This window comes from Stegodyphus dumicola, chromosome 8 (genome assembly GCF_044657685.1).
Source record: "Stegodyphus dumicola isolate Sdum_Otavi_A_Nest chromosome 8, ASM4465768v1".
Classification (NCBI taxonomy): domain Eukaryota; kingdom Metazoa; phylum Arthropoda; class Arachnida; order Araneae; family Eresidae; genus Stegodyphus; species Stegodyphus dumicola.
The window spans coordinates 149937970-149956041 of record NC_140775.1 but is presented as its reverse complement, the minus strand read 5'-3'; the positions used below and the strand labels follow the sequence as shown (position 1 = coordinate 149956041).

Genomic DNA, 18072 nt, shown 5'->3' with positions numbered 1-18072 from the left:
TATAAGAAAGAAAAACTGAAACAGACCACAAACTCAAAATATTTCAAATGATTTTAGCATTGGATTACTGCATCTGCAACTTATTGATCAAGCTAAAGTAGCATTTTATTCCGAGTTTCTGTGATATGTCTTGGGTTTCACATGATACAAAAATTTGAGAAAAGTTGGTAAAATATGCCTGCAAAAGTGGTTCATATGTAACGTAAATAATTTTCATTAAGGCAAAAATCAGTATTCTGAATTACTGAGAACTAACGCTTGCATGTAAATAGCATTTATTTACCACATAAAGCAAGTAAGAAGTTATGCAATAGTGTAAATTAAAATAGCGATACATGAAGTTGTATATGATATATCCTATGTGCAAGGAAAAGGAGAACATGCGTATATGTCTCCCATGTCAGTGTCTTAAAATCTGTTTTGTATTTCGGGGAATCCAGAAGTGTTCTTTTTTGACAACTGACTCTGCAGTTAACAACGACGATATGATACAAAATATTACGATAAAATCAGTCTCAGATGTTAAGTGTAATATGAAGTTCCTATTTTCATATACTATACCTAGTTAGTCTCAGATGTTTAGTATTATATAAAATTACCTATTTTCAATTTAAAAAATAGATCAAATAAGAATTATCCTAATTGCGGGTAGACATAATTATTGCAGTTTTTCTTAAATGGGTTAATCTTTGAAGATTAACCCATTTAAGAAATTAAAATTATCAATATTTTTTAAATGATATTCTTAATTAATATTAAAAAATCTCAGAATGGTTACCGTTTATTAAAATATTAAATATGAGCAATGTTCCAAGAAAAGATTTTTAAAAACTTGCAGATATATGTTTGGAAAGCTTTAAGTACTTAATGTAATTAGTCTGTTTCATGTGACTTTAATTAGTCTTGGTATAAATATTAATTTTGTACGAGAAAGAATATTTCGGCACACGAATGAGTTTTTGAAAAGTTAGTATGTGATTTTGGATTTAACATTACTAACCCAAGGGAAGAAAAATTGTGAAATATATTATAAAAATAATTTTATTTTGTTACTGATCAGTACTTACACTATTTTTACCATAGCTTGTTACGTAGAAAAATGTTAAGTTTCAGTATGAGCTCCGTTCCAGCTAGTATCTACTTTGGGGCAAAAACAATGCACATATCTACATATATTAAAATTTTGTAATTCTTCTTAATTTTGTTTTAGTTTTCTCTTCTGTTTAATGTGTTTCATACTTACTTCAGTAAGCCCCATGTGATACTATGTGGTACATGGTGAACTCCTTGCGTTTCTTTTAATACTAAAAAAATATCTACATATATTTATTACTATTTGCTTATTTTTAAAAGTTGTAACATTTTTTACTAATTAATTTAAATGCCTTTTATTGAGAAAACGGGAACTGTGACTGTAATTATATTTATCACTTCGAAACATGTAAGTGATGAAACCATCTCAGCAGATATGGATGTGTGTAAAATAATTTTTATCGGCATGTTGTTTCATAACCATTTTGTGTAGCGAAGCAAAGAAGATTCTTCACAGAATGTTTCATTTCTTCTATTGTACAAACGCGTGATCTAATTGATCACATAATGCTTTTTTTCAAAATATATTACAATACAGCTCACTTTCTTTTCCACTCAGCAAAAAAACTGCTATTAGCAATCAGCAGTTTTTATGCTGATTGGTACCAACAGCAATCAAGGCGTCGTACAAGTTGCGACTGCAAGATCTCAAAAATGTTGAAGATTTTGAGTACAATTATTCATCTAAACTATTTGCAAACGTAATCTCTGCATTTCCTCTTAGCATGTAGATCTTGAACTATCATATCATATTACTATATTTTTTATTTGCTAAATTTATGCTTGTCAAATGCATATGCTTAGTTTGCATGCTATCGATGTCCATTTTAATATCCTTTTCCTTTTTGCATGCTTAACAGTTCTGCAAAAAAAGGCGTGTGTAATATATCTGTATCGATAATTTTATTTTAGAACATAGATATCTTAAGGTTTTTATTTTAAGACTTAGATGGTGTGTGATTATCTATCTGCAATATGATATGAATTTAGAGTAAGTAAATTAAACAGCTCGGTCTGTATTTGTTGGAAATTAACAACGGTAAGTAAATAAATATTGAAAACTGCACATCCTTTCTGTCGCTTTTTATGTCAATTTATTTACGTATTTCCTTTTTTATGTGATTCATAATTTGAAATAGTTGGCCAGCAAACATTTCATGATCATTTATTATCACATTTATATAAAAATATATGTTATTGTTCATGTATATGTTTTATTATTTTCTCTGAAAATTATAACTTTCAATAATATATTTTTAATAATATATTCTAAGAAATATATTAAAACATTAAGAAAGCACAAAATTTAAAAATTATGAAATTTATAGAAATTATTTAAGGAAAATTATAGTTATTAATTGTGTTGACTTCGATAATTTTCCATTTTTTTTAACTTTACAGTTTTCTGGGTAAAATCATAAAATTTTAAAATCTTAAGATAATTTTGAATACCAAGCACAGAAGGAAATGGTCTGACGCATAAATGTCATATATAACAGTGGTAAAAATTATGTACATTGCAAAACTTTTTCCTGAATCTTCATGTATCTTTAATGATAATGAGTAACATTAATTGTTTTTGCGATGTATTGCAATAATAAGTTGTTTTATTTTTATATCTATTTAGCAGATGTAAGTCACAAATGCCATATAATTGCAATCTGAAAAATAAGCAATTTACATTTTACGTGATAAATGTTGTAGTTTTATAAAATCACTTATTAATTTTTAATACTCCTAAAGATGCGATTTAAAGGGAAAACTTCTAGGAATCTGTGAAATTTAGTAGGAAAACTTCTAAAAAATATGTTACTTATTTTCTTGTAATGTAATGAACTAATTTCTCTTAAACTTTCATATTTTTGGAAAATCGTTTATAGTTATTATAAATAACGAAAAATATGGCCCTACAAAAAAGATGGGTCTGCCAATCTCGAAATCTCAGTATTACCAAAACAATACATACAGATCTATTCATCAGAAAATACATAGTGATATAAAATTATATGCTGAAATACTGAAATTAAAGAAAGAAAAATATGTAAATCAAAATGGTATTTAGCGATATATCTCTTGTTGGTGATATTCTAGAATTTCAAAGTTCTATTTCCGGGAACGAAAATATAAAATAATAAATTAATATACAGAGATGAAGAATCCTTAAATTGCACACATATATGAGTGAATTGAATGCACATATGAGTTTCATTCATTTTTGTTTAATTTACTAGTTATGACTAATAACAATTTGTTTCCAATCAGTATTCATACACACTTTTACAAGAAGCTATGTTGTTTTCGTGTAAATCCGAATTACTTTAGGGTAAAAATTCAAGGAAGAAATTTAAAGTTCGAAAAATGCGGCCAGAAATTCAAGAAAACTCAGAAAATCATTCTTTTCTGACGAACACTTCCTTTCCTTGCTTCTTCCCACCACCAGCCAAAAGATAAAGTCGCTGAACACTGGTAGTTCGACGTGGGATCGAATCAAGGCGAACGGGCTGGCTGCATGGTTGGTTCTCGTGGTTTTTCCCATATGTAGATAAGATCCAGTTTCCCTTGAAACGTCCTCAACGAAGGCATCCTTCCCTATAGGCAGATAACCTTCGAGTTGCTTTGACATAATTAATTAACCTAACTTAACCTTTCGCAGGTTTGCGACTATGCAAATGGTATATGCTTCATATAACAATCAAAACGTTTATATGGATTAAAAATTCCTTGTACACATTAGATATATTAAAAAAGGTTACAAAATAATATATTTAACAACTTTTATAAGAATAAATTGAGTTTAATTAAAAAAATTAAATTTAAATACATATTTAATTAAATATTCTTTGCGCTATTGCTGCAAGGAATGAAATTTAAATTTAAATAAATTTAAATTCTTAACAAATACGTATAAAAGTAAAAAAGTAAATTTAAATTCTAAAAAAAGAAAAAACCAAAATAATTTAAAATAATTTAAAAATATGCAAACATGTAAAAGATTTAATTCTCGAACTAATCTACAATATCATTTAAATTCAGAAGCATAAGCAAATCAAGAATGAATTTAAATGAATTTAAATGATATTGTAGATTAGTTCGAGAATTAAATCTTTTACATGTTTGCATATTTTTAAATTATTTTAAATTATTTTGGCTTTTTTCTTTTTTTAGAATTTAAATTTGCTTTTTTACTTTTTTACTTTTATACGTATTTGTTAAGAATTTAAATTTATTTAAATTTAAGAACTTTTACATATCCCAAATAAAATAAAAGTATCAGATTAAGAATTGTAAAACATTTCAGCTTGTAATTGCAGCAATTTGCTTTTTTGAAAACGTATGTAATCAACTATTACGCAAAAACTATGTAAAGCGTAAACAATTTGATGAATTTGAAGAGCAGATCTCAAATTTAGTTAATTATTCAGAGAGAAACTGACGATGAAACAATAAAATTATTTCATCAATAAGAATTTTTAAGTTCGTTTAGTATATAAATAGCGTAGAAATAAATTGTTGTTGATATGTTCTGTTAGAATACACAGAGTTAAACACATTAGCTACAAAATCAATCTAAACTTATGACCGAAACAAATATTTTGAGATGTGCTCGATCTAAAATTTCACATAAAAATTTTTGTTTTGGTTTCTCTATAAGTAATTTAACAGATAATTTCAACAGATAATTTTCTTTTCGGATGTACATAATTAGATGCACGAGTACTTTCTGCAAACTTATCTGAATTTCAAAGTTGGCAAACCTACCTTGTTATTTCAAATAGTAACTAAGCCTTTACATATTCAAATATGTGTGATTTTCTTTTCGTATGATCAATATATGCCATTGCTATCTAATCAGTTATAAATTCCTATATGTAGTTTAAACAATTATTTCGTGTAAAAAAAGTTTATAAAATTGCATTTGTCAATAACCTGTTCTAAAGGAAAGGAAAAAAAGATACTAATTTCAATCAACACCAAAATGAGGTTTGCTGGCCAAATTGTTTGTATTATTGGAGGTGAAATATCATCGCCAAACTCGCCAAACCAGAGGCTTTTCTCCTTGCTCGCATTTCCGGTTATTCTATCTTTGCACTCTTTCTACTTACCCTTCACATAAAAACACACTCTAGCCTCTGCTTGCACGAAATTATCAAGAGGCGCATGATTACTTTAGTTCCTTGTAACACTTCTAACATAACCGCTTTCTCCTGATACCACTCACATCACAACATGTAGAATCCTTGCATGTCCTGATGCTAATACCTCTCTTTAATCCTTCTCACTGCACATAACACATTCTCTACCACCATAAAATCTACCGTTACGATTACTTCACAGGATCATATCTTCGGAATGAACTGCTGAAGAATAGTCTGTTGTTGCCATTAAATACTGTTAAGTTAACGGTGTCTCAGTAAAATGTATAAATTTCCGTTAGTTAATTGGCACAAACTCACAGAAAACTTTGTGCCATTTAAAGTTTTAAATTTATAAAAATTGTGAAAGTTTGTGTCACTATAAATTTTTATACTGGTCATAAAAAATTACGTAATAGGCATCCAGATTTTGAAAACTGCTCTTTAATATAAATAAATAAAGAAATAATATATATATACATATATATTACAAAATATAATTATTAAAATAACAGCTGGAAAATGCATTACGGCAATGGTAAAAATAGTCTATAGATTAATTCATACTAAACCTTTATTATTTTGAATTAATATATTGCGAGTTTTAATTTCGAATAGGGAATACAAAGTTAATTACTAAGTAAATGCATTTTAAGCATATATAGATATAATTTAAGGTAAACGTAAATGGTATAAATATAAATTAACGAATATCTTTAAAAATATAAAATGTAAATTAAAATATGATAGTTTTTTTGATTTAGTCAATAATCATTATAAATTACTAATGACCTTTTATTATAACAGTAGCGCTTAGCTTCATCCGTGATTTTTTTAATACTGAAGTAAAAGTAACAAATAGAATGAATAGAATCTTAATACAATCTTTATTTTTGAAGTCTTCTACGAAGTTCTTACACTCAAACTGTGCGGTTATAGACTTTGGTAATTTTTTTCTAGTTCCGAAGAAAACTAGAGAACTACCTTCTAGCTGCTGCATAAAAATATTGGTTGTTTTTTCAGAAGAATGTTTTACTATGTTTTCGCATCTTAAGAATATCTTCCTCATTCTACAACTGCATTGAAAGTCTATTGAAACTAATGGAAAGGTGTCAAGTTTCAACCATCAAAATACTATATTCTGCTTGTAGCCTTTCAATTTAACTCTGCTGTAGTTATGTATATGGAATACTTTTAATAATAAGTGCATGCTTTAATTCAGAAACAAAAATGTAATTTCCGCTCAGCAAACTTCTATTGCATAACATTCTCTGCTTTCTTTCTGATCTTTTATGTGACACCTATTTTCTACCGATTGAAACACTCAAATAAATTTTAATAAGTTTAAAACAAAACATTTAGAAAATATATTGAAAACGTAAAAGGAAACTCAAAAGCAAATACATTTTAACATATTCGCTATTATGCTTAAAACTATGCAGTTTAATACACCTACACATATATACATTGAATATTTGCTATCATAAAGCCCACCAGTGGCCAAGCTTACATTGCTGAGCACGACACAAGGTTATTCATATGCCCTTCCATGAAAGCATCCCTCTTCTTAAATAGACATCCGATGTGTACTTAAACAATTAATTTAACTATAATGCTGAAATCATCTGCCTGATGAAGTCTAACATTTGACAGATTCTTTCCTTTTGCTGAGTTCCGGGTTAAATCTACATTTGGCACTATTCGATAAGATATTGAAATTAAACTGAAGATATCTGTAACTACTGTTATGCAAGACGGTGCGCAAGGACAGAAGAAAGTTTGCTACTAGGGCAAATTTCACAGATGGCTTTCCAGAACATCCAATAAATGATCAAGAAGTCTTTAAGTCTATCTGAAAAAAGATTTGCATTAACACGTCTAGGAGTCTACTTGAAATGGCCACGCCGTCGGACCGTTTCTGCAACTATTCTAAAGAAATGTGTCTTTGTGGTACAGTGTATTACCGTTCTAAAATTAAATTCTTCCATCTGTAAAGAAGTTATAACATGGCAATGTATTATCCAGTGTCTAACATTAATTAGCTTTAACGCCACTGTATGAAGTACCAAATTTGTATATATGTTTATATATTAGTATATTAGCACAATGAATACGTATGGTTAGTTAGATAAAGGTGGACGTGGCGCTATACCGATTAACCGTATTGGTAGAGCCTCCGTCGCATGTCGCATCTGTAAAGAAGTGTAAAAAAGTACACGAAGTTTAGAAGGTATATCGCAGTTCTCTTCTGCAATTTCAAGTTGAACTATAGACACAACTTCCATGCTAGAAAAGTATCTTCTGAACATACAACTGCCATCAGTGGCCAGCTCATTTTGCAGTCAGAATTCATAACTTCGAGGTGTGCCAACCATGCATGCAAATGTTATCAGGTCAAAGCAGTAAAAATTTTAACTCATCTAACCAATAGTTCCTTTTACAGTTCTCAATCATATAGTTGATCTCCATATGCAACACGTTTTTCGACAATCCTTGATAAGTAGCTGAAATATTTCCTGCTAACGCGTCTGGCTGAATAACCTCCTACAGTAAATGTACATCACACTGTCAACTAGAAAGCAGATATTGTTATCCAACTATTATACTATGACTTAGATTCATATTTTAACTTAGATAGACTTAGATAGATATTTTAACCTATTCAAGTGAATATTATATTCCTGCGCTATATATGTATATATATATATATATGTAGAAGCAAATATGCATATGTATATATACATAAATATGTATGTATATATATATATTGAGAGAGAGAGAAGTTCGTAATAGTATGGATTACATTTATGACTGCTTGTTTCGATGCTATGTTCACGCGTCATTTTCTCGCGTCATTTCTTCGACGACTTCCTAGGCCAATCATGAATGTAATCCGTATGCAATTACGCACTTTTCTACAAGCTCTCATTCTGGGTGTTCTTTAAGAAGAACCAAAACATGACTTGCGCAGTTACATCGAAATACTGAGGATCTATAGTAGATACCTTTGGTCTGTCTTGCAAAAGCGCGCAGCAAAAGAGTCCAGAAGATTTTGGCTCTTGTGCACAAAACCCTGAACGCAAAAGCCTATTATATTTTTTTAAATTTTAATGTACGAAGTTGGATTTAGGTTGTAAATGAAATTAATAAGAGGCTTAGGGATATACTGATCACAGGATATATTCTGTTAGGTTAGTACAAAAGGTTTTTTTTTATTTTCTGAGATTGTTAACAAATTTATAGTCACTTAAAGTCAGTACAGCTTCGACGATTCACAAACTGACTATCATGATCACTCATCCGCTCCCAATATTGCCACTACCGAACAGTTGTTCAGACTGAAACTGCAGAAAAGTTGACTATATACTATTCCACGGGTTTCAGTTTAGGTACATTACTCTTTGAGAACATTTTAAACTTACCTGACATCAGTTTATCTTGAGTGATTCTTACTATGTGTAGCCGGCCACAGTGAAATTACTTCCAGGATATTTGCCTCCGGACGTAATCAATGTATTACCTATCAATGATATTGACTCTCTGTTTTAGTCTGAGCTGCAACTTAAGAAATTTGCAAACGTCTGCGCTGAAGTTCATAAACATTTTACGGAAGCGGTGTAATATTTATATCCGGCGGAAATATTTCTGTCATTGTGACACCTTGGACATCTCATCAAAGATATCATCTGTCTTTTAGGGTTGTAACCCAGCTTTTGATGTCTGTCTCTGAAATGGATCTTTTTCTACCCAATAATGCTTGAAACATTCATACACTCCACCAGCCGTTCATTCTCAGGGATTCATACACTGGTGACTCATTGATCAACGCCTGAAAATCCTCACATTTTTCCTGGAGACCTATACTATACGATTTTCATTCATTGATCACCGTTATGCTGCAACAGCTTATAAGCGAACCAAAGTTAAAAGGGAACCAACCTTTTCTACATGACTGTATTTAAAAAACTGTAACAGAATGATCATATCGAAATTTGATATGTTAAACGAGTGTTTAATTCTATCAGTTGTTTCATTACTTATTTATACGTCTGATTATCTCTCTCAAGTCACATCCTCTATGCTGTACTTTGAAATTTTCGACACTTTGCTTGGATATTTTCTACCCGAATAGCTGGAACAAACCTTAATTACATTAAAACTGACGTGATTATATTAAGATTCACATAAAAATTGTAAAATATTTTATGGTGCAAAACCTCGTGTTTTTAATATCTAACATATTTTAATATTAATGCTCTAATGAAACTGAAGCAATAATAATCTTAATTACTTAACACACTCGGCTCTAACCCCATTTAGATATAACAATACTAAAAATTTCAGACTAATTTTAAAAAGCAATTCATAAAGATCCAAAACCCTTGTACACCAACTTAGTGGATGTCATTCAGAGTTATCATACTATCCTTTAAAGTAATATTTTTCAACAAAATTAGCTTAAATAATTTTGAAATAATGATCCTCTTTGCACTATATTTGTAATTTCATTGCATTCAAAATTCTTCTAGATCATCATCATTAAAGCTGGGATCTCGTAAAGTGTTATAAATTTTAATTTTATTTAGCACAGTATGTGTTTTGTAACATAATAAAAATAAAATATTCATTATGCTTTCTAAAAAAGATAAAATAAGGAATATCCATCTTTGGAGAAATTATGATGCTGTCTGTATTAGTGTTGAGAACTTTCGTAAGAATATTCAAATCATTAAAACGTTTGTCGTAATTTTATGATCAATTTGACATTAACTGGCAAAATGTGAATTTTCATTGGTTTGTCCAATCATATTAATCTTACCCACATAATTTATCATAAAACAAAACTTGTTTACCTGTAAACAAGGAAATAGGTTTTTGTCAGGTTGTACTAATTAATTTAAATCTTAAGAATGTATTTATAACCAGAAAATTACTAAATTACGTGGCAAAAGCATTGGGTGTTTACATTTTTACTATGTTTGAAAATAAATATTAAATAATAAATATAAATAAAATAAAGTATTGCCTAAAATTCCTTGATATTTTTAATTATTTGCATTCAACCAAAGCTGAAAAAAATATTATGCAACGCATTAAAGAGGATTCCGAAAGAATTGGATCCTTTTTTTTCCAGGTCTTTAAAATTGTATAATTTGTTGATTTTTTCTTCAACTGTGCGTAGGCTATTATATCATATTAAATAAAACCTTTTATGATGCTATCTTAATCGCATTTGACTCAAAGCAATAGCTGTTTTGTCCCAAGTTCAACTTTCTGTAGTTCTTCTACTGTTAACATGGGTATTTCCGCTAATTTTATTCTATATAACAAACATTCTAATTATCTGCTCATAGAAAATTCTTTACGAAGGCCTGTCTTGCCATGCCGATGCTCTCTTTTCTTTCGCCATTACTAACTATCTGAATCTAACCCATGCATTATAATTATATGGCTGTTTTACATTTGTTATGAATTGAATATATGATACGATGCGCTAATTAATTTTCAAATCTAAAATAGTAGTAACAGAAATGTTTAGTACCTGCTTGTAGCATATAATGACGCGAGCAATGGAGAACAGCCCTGGCATCTGCTCATCAAAAGGCTATTTGAATAGCATCTTCAGTTTTTATTGAGTGACGTAATCAAATAAGTACCCAAAGATAAGAGGCATCCTTATTTTTTGCATCATATAAACCGGACTTTGAGATTTCGTGTTAATGTTTTAATGTGTGCTTGGATTGTAAATCCCGCTTGCGTTATTATTAAACTTAAAACTTTTATATTACTTAAAACTATCTTAAGTACCTGAAAGTATGGATTTAAAGAGATATGATAAACTAATGAAAGGAAATTGTATCTGCATTCGTATCTTAATCATTCGAGTTAGCCGGAGGCTTAAAATCTTAAGCCTGAAAAAAATCTTATTTAAGTATATTTGATAATCAAAGTAGTTACGCCGTTAGCTGAAATAATTACGGTACCACTTACCAAGGGGTAGTATAAAGTTAGAAGAGAAAAGTCTGCAAACAAGAAAAATATTTGTGTAATCCCATTGAAATTAAAATCAAACTAAACTCCTCATATGAAACATTTATAAAATTATTTTAGCAGCCAGACAAGAAACTAGAACCACCAAAACCAGAATAATAGAAAGCGATTTTTAGCTACAGCAGAGTATTAGGTTTTAAATAACTTTTACATGCTACAGACTTTTCTAATACACATAAATGATTTCTGTTTCTTTCAGTATTAAAGTAATAAATTTTTCTTAATATATGTACAGTATTAAACTGATATGATATATATCTCAGTCTTATCGCTTCTAAATTTAATAAACAGAAATGCACGGAAAATTTATAAAATAATTTTGAAGAACTAAGTGTTTAATAAAATATCCTGTAAAACTATATTTTATGTTTTTAAATTTATGTAAATTTTGAGAATAAGATATCGCATTTTTACAAGTAACATTACTTATTTCTTCTCCTCTTTCATTCTCGGTTAAAAATTTCTTTAAATATAACATTACTTATTTCTTCTCCTCTTTCATTTTCAGTTAAAAATTTCTTTAGGTAACTTACTCCTGTGTAATTAAACTTTGATTAGTAGATATTTGCATAATGTAGTCCTTTCTTAATAAATTGTTTCTTTATAAAATAATTAAAATTTATTTAAATATATTTATATAGCAGTAAATTTGCACTTGAAACAGACACTGCGTTTTTATCATAATAACCCAAAACAGAAAGAGATAATTTGTGTGATATCCTTTACGAATTTAATTACTCAAATAATACTTTTTCATTAGATGTTATTTTTGTATCTATATGCCTTTTCTTGGATATTACGCAAGCTTACAATAATATTATAATGATTGTAATATTTTCCTCATATACTGTACCTGTGATCTTGAACCTTCATTTTTTAAGGTACCTTAAAATGACAATATTCTTCTCTATATCATAACTGCACTGGCAATGTTGCACGCCCTTTCCGGTTTTGAGCAACAATTATATTTCATGTTATTGTATATTTGTGCACTTAGCAGCACAGATATCATTTATACACACGTATAATATTCACATCTAAAGAATATTACAATACAGACCACACCACTCAAAAGTGCTAACATGTTTAGGATGCGCTTTATCGCATTTCTGGAGAAAGAGCAAGGAAAAGGCTTCCATGGTTGGCGTAGTTAATGCACGTCATTAATGGTGTTGATATTCGCTGTATTCTTAGATGGATGGCATAGCAACATTTACCCACACCGTTGGCCTCTACAGGTATCTGATTGGTAACTGCGGTGAACCCTGTGCCTCCAAGGTGAGTGTGAGAATACATCCATACCCATTTTTCTCAAAACTGTTGGAATAAATCTCCTACATAAAGTTGTACGAATGCAGCAAGTGTTATGTACTTATATAACTTGCTATAATGAAATATGTGCATTAAGAAAATCGTAAAGTACGAATATATTAAATATAACGATCCTCCCTCTTGAAGAGCAAACCTGAAACATAAACCAGTAGCAGATGAAAAATGAGAAAAGCAATTTCCCTAAAAAAATTAAAATAATCCTGCATATAATATAAGTAGAATTGGAAAAAGTATCAAGAAAATTCAGTATGCTAAATTTTATAAAATGATACATATCAGAAACAAAAAATATTGATTAATTTAAAGTATTTTTAGTCAAGGAATAATAACTGTAATTAAATCAAACAAAATCACATAGGTTATGCTTCTACAATTTTGTAATGAAGAACCAGCAATGAAATGAAAACTTTTCGAATTTTCAGATATTTTTAATTTAATTTTATTTGATATCTCCTCACACTAGTTTTGCTCTTCATGAGGAAGCCTCGCTATACATGTACTTTTTTGTCTCTTTTAACATTTGCTGTCTACAATTATTCTCATTCGCTGTATATGCACTTTAATCTAATTAAATTTATCTTTATACATTTCTCCGTTATATTTTTGGATAATAGCTTGTACTATATATTTTGAAAGTCGTCAGAAACCTCTGAAGTGGTTTCATGCTTCGAATAATACATATTTCCAACTAAATCATTTCTTCAGATTGTGAATGGAAATAAATTTTATTGCTTCAGATTGATCATAATTATGAAACTAAAGACTAAAACTTGGTTTATCTGTAGTATTCTTAACTAATTGCAAGCGGTTTATAATGCGAAAAGCCTTTGTCAAATTTTCTGCCAGTTACAGAAAAAAAAGAAAACGCTAACTGAAAATTCATAAAAGTTGTTCCGGGAAATTAATTATTGAATAATTTGGGATCACCTAAAAATCTCATTTAAGATTTCAAACAATGATCAATGAACATTTTCAGATTCTTGTAGTTTCATGTCAATTTCACAAGCATCTATTACGCTCTCGACTTGTGTACCAGAATAGCAATGTAACGTTTAAAAACAATTTTTATTTTTTGTTCTGCTGTGAATGAGTTTAATAATGAAGAAATATTAGGAATAGGTCTTCATAGTTCTTACTTATTACAACTTAACCAACTCTTATCATTACTGCGCCATCTTTTTCATAGATATTAATGACATACATTTTCAAATATTCTGTTTTGTAACTCAACATTTAAATCAGAAGACCATAAGAATTTAATTTATCAATATGTATGAAATAGGATACACACATAATCCTACTATTACTAAACTTTCATTACCTCATTCTATATGCCATTTTTGAAGCATAGATCTAGACTAAATGTTTCAAAGGAGGAGGTCGCGCCCAACATTCTTGAAACACTCTGAATACAAACATAAAAAGTGTCCATCTAAATTTTCATATAGTTCATATATGATTTGCTGATTAAAAATATACAAGTATAGTTTTCATACATTAAACTAGATTTTGACTATTTAACCAGTGTTTCCCTTTAGCGTTAAAATTTCAGTTTAAAAAATGTAGTTATTTTTAATGATAACTATATCATTTAAAAAATAACAAAAGATTTTGATATTTTGTGAACACATATCTTGTAGTTAAATGCCACATAATTTAATTTAAAATGAGAGATTTTTTCTTAGTTTATCTAATTAAGTTTATAAGCAACTAACTTGAATTATTCCATCTAACCTAAATTTACAAGCAATTAAATTTTGCAAAACTAAAAAAACTTTCCTTTTTGGCCACTGAGGAAATTAAATGGATATTTTAAGAACTTAAAATAATAAAGGTAAGGTATATCATATAATATTCAGATCAATGACTCACCCCTCCTCTTACCATTTTGTTTTATTACTTCATAGTACTTTACATAGGCTTTTCAGGTGTTATTTAAAATTCTGTTTTTTTTTTTTTTTTTTTTTTTTTTTTTTTTGTGAATGGATGCATACTTTTATCTATGTTCCCTAATGGGAATAAAAGTTCAATAAAGATGCTTAATAATAATAATTCTTAATTATTTTAAGAATTATTATTCCTGCCTTGTCATTTCTTAAAACTAATAAATGCTCTCTAGCATCTGAAAAAAAAAGTGGTCTTCTGTCTATGATTTCTTGGACTTTGATAAAATTACAGAAAGAGTTTTCAAGAAAATACATTTCCTGAACACCTACGGCGTTAAGCAATGCTTAAGATTTCAATTTCAGGTTCATATCTGAGCATCAGTTAATCTAAATTTTTGTTGTTAAAGATTCTTGTTTCTTCGATTTCAGGAGCCCTCGAGACTTATTCAATGTCTTATTTATCAGATGAGCTTTTCTTTTATTCAAATTAATGATTATTTTAGTTACAAATGCCTTGGTTTCTTTTTATTAAATCATATTCTCCACTAAGGAACAAATAAGAAGTATTATTATCATAATACTTTTATGTCGAGGTCACCCATAAGGCCTATCTCTCTCCTGCATTCTAGCACCACTTTAGCTTATGTCCAGCCATGTCATTTAGCTTACTTCCTCTGGCATCTTTTACAATTTTCCTCCAAGTAAACTTCGCTTGGCTTACGACAGCCTCGTGGATATGCAGTGACTGTTATTATTAATATGTTACATTCAGGTTCATGTTGTGTACGCAGCACCTCCTATTTTAAATTTTGCCTTTACTATTATATACAGTTTAGAACTACAAATAATCAGTAGCCAAACCATTTTAACAGAATAAAACGGAAGTATTTCGTCTGATGAGAATTTAAAAAATTTTATGAGTTTTTGATAACTTTCGTGTTCCTCCCTTTTATCTAATAACTAAGTGTGGAGGAACCTAGTGAACAGCTGAACAGAAACGCAAAAATCACGAAGAGTTAATTACCCTTTATTGCTCAAAATAAGGATTAACAGATGGCCTCTTTCTCAGGACGTACACAAAGCCTCCACTTCGGCATAAACACAAAATGATAAGAAATAAGAACTTAACTAATGACTAACTAAAATGATTTAGCCGATGCTAACACAATTCAAAGTAGTTGGCGCCTAAATATCGAATTGGCGAGCGAACCTATCAAGGGCCCGTACAACGGCCGAGCGTAGTAACAGCTTAGAGACATGTGGCTAAAAGGCAAACGCTAGTCAGAAATTCTGCTTCTCTCTCCCGAAGTCAGTGGAACTTCGACTCAGATACTACTCAATCTCATTTGCATTAAACGCGATTCTAAAAACTCATTCTGGTAAGGAAATTGTAAGCTGAATTTAGGAGAGATAGGAAAGGAGCTTAAAAATAACTGCTATAAACTTACAACTTCTAAGCATTTAATCTGTATAATACAACTAATTTCGAAAGACTTATAAATTAGTAATTTCAATTTTAAAGTAACAGCTTTAAGGTATTCCATACTTTATTAGTGTTCGAAAGGCATGACTATAAAAAGTACCTTACACGTGTTACCATAAAGAGCAATATTAATACAGCAGAATGAACAATTAGCTATTGTAGCATAGATAGGTCTTCCTGTTATCCAGCTAGTTCAGGAATGAGATTTAACAAGATCACATGGACAAGAACAGATACTTTTTACCTGTGTACTGGTAATCAGCGACTTTTTTTGCTAGTATAATGAGAAGAATCGTAATGGAATGAGAGAAGAATGGAATGAGAATATTCCTTTCATTCAAATATTGCATTATTTTTACTCGGCAATACGATTATATAGCTTTGTTATTTTAGCTTGTGGTGCAGAACTGAATTACACGGCACGATGATAAGAAATGGCACGATGATGATTGTCATATTTTAAATGGTATTTTTGTATTTTAGGTACCGTGCTTTTTTGTGAATATATATGCTATGAAAAACTTACATTTGTTATATCACAAATCTAAGAAAAGCGTTACTTCAGTTCATTAGTGCAAGTAACCATCATTCATAGAATAAGTTATTTTGAATGGTAGTTCCGGAAATACGCTTTCAAGAAAAGTGAAACTATATAGAAATGCATATGCTGCATTTCTATATACGAGGTTTTTCTAGGCTTCCCTTTAGTGCTGCAGAGGGCACATGATTCTGAAGCTTTCTTTGTTAGCTATAGTCTAATTCGGGTTTTAGTACTCACTGAATGTTTTTTGATGCCGTTTAATGCTGCAAAGTAAACATTACATAGATCATATTCCTCAGTAACAACAGAAAAATATAAAATATATTATGTGTAAAGAAGAAATAAATAGAGTAAGCAGTTAGTGATCCCCAAAAAAGTTAACATAATTTTGCAGAATTAAATGCTGCTTCAAATCAAGCATTGCTTATAATTCATGATTGATCTCTGAGTGGTATTAAATAGGAAGATAAATTTAAAATTAATTTTTTTCGTCCTCATAGCTGATAATGGAAATTAGCAAACGCAAGAAACAATTTAGCAACCCACTTAAGATCTTGTTTTTAATTTGGAATAATTATTCTAATGTTGATCTATTTCTCAATTAGCGACTGCTGACGAATAGTAATACAGAAAGCAGTCTCACGGATTGAATAGTCGCATTTTTTTGGAAAATATGTATGAAAAATGTAATGGTGAATATGTATGGTTTATTTGGAAAACTTATTTTCTGCAGGATATAAGAAATTATTTTTCTCGAAGCACTGAACTATTACTTAATTTTCATTTTCCTCTCAAAAGATCTTAATACATTTTGAATGGTCAACCATTTACCGATTAGATTTTTGACAGGAATAATGATTGAAACCATGGGTCATTTAATCGATTATCCATCGACAGCTTTGCCCGGCAACGAACTTGTCTAGGGCAAGTTAAGCTAATAGTGAAGCAATATCTGGGCGAGTTAGGTTATAAGATGCGTCTTGTCTAATTGAGTTAGGCCCTTAATCAATCAGTATAGTTTCACATTTTTTACTTTCTTAAAAATAGAACTCATTGACATAAGTCCAGAATGAATGAATGAAATGCTGGGGATAATTGGTAGGAGAAAAAGCTGAAGCTTAAATAGTGAGCGAAATAAATAAAATCCTTCTAAATTATAAACTGTTTTTTAACCTAAAGGTTAATAATAATGAAAGCAACGTAAATAAAGACACATGTCCAAGCTGATTTTAAAATACAAATTTTATTTCAATAATTTAAGAAATTCCATAGAAAAATCTAATAGCAAATATAAAAAGATCACATGGTAAGCTAAACCACAGTTAACGATTATTATATAATGACTGTGAATTATGAAAATATTTTTTCCTTTTTAAAATGCTAAATACAATATTTTTAAAGACAGGAATTAGAGGTTTTCTTACCATGATGCATTACTTACATAGTTACTATATTTAGGTCTTTGCTAATGACAGTCAATATAATACTGAAAAGTACGTTTACATGCTGAAAGCCTATTAAAATTTGAAAAACTTATTTTATAAGAAATCATTT

The 18072-nt window shown here is 29.5% G+C and overlaps 1 protein-coding gene across 2 annotated transcripts in view; it reads left to right on the top strand.

Moving 5' to 3' along the window:
* Ih (hyperpolarization activated cyclic nucleotide gated potassium channel Ih) overlaps nt 1–18072 on the top strand; it is a 274094-nt gene that overhangs the window by 220719 nt on the left and 35303 nt on the right. The window contains exon 6 of one of the 2 annotated variants that reach the window (XM_085822571.1): nt 12471–12554. The exons of the other annotated variant lie outside the window; for it this stretch is intronic. Coding sequence (XP_085678697.1) covers nt 12471–12554 — 84 coding nt within the window. The remainder of the gene's footprint in view (nt 1–12470; nt 12555–18072) is intronic. 2 annotated transcript variants of the gene reach the window in all.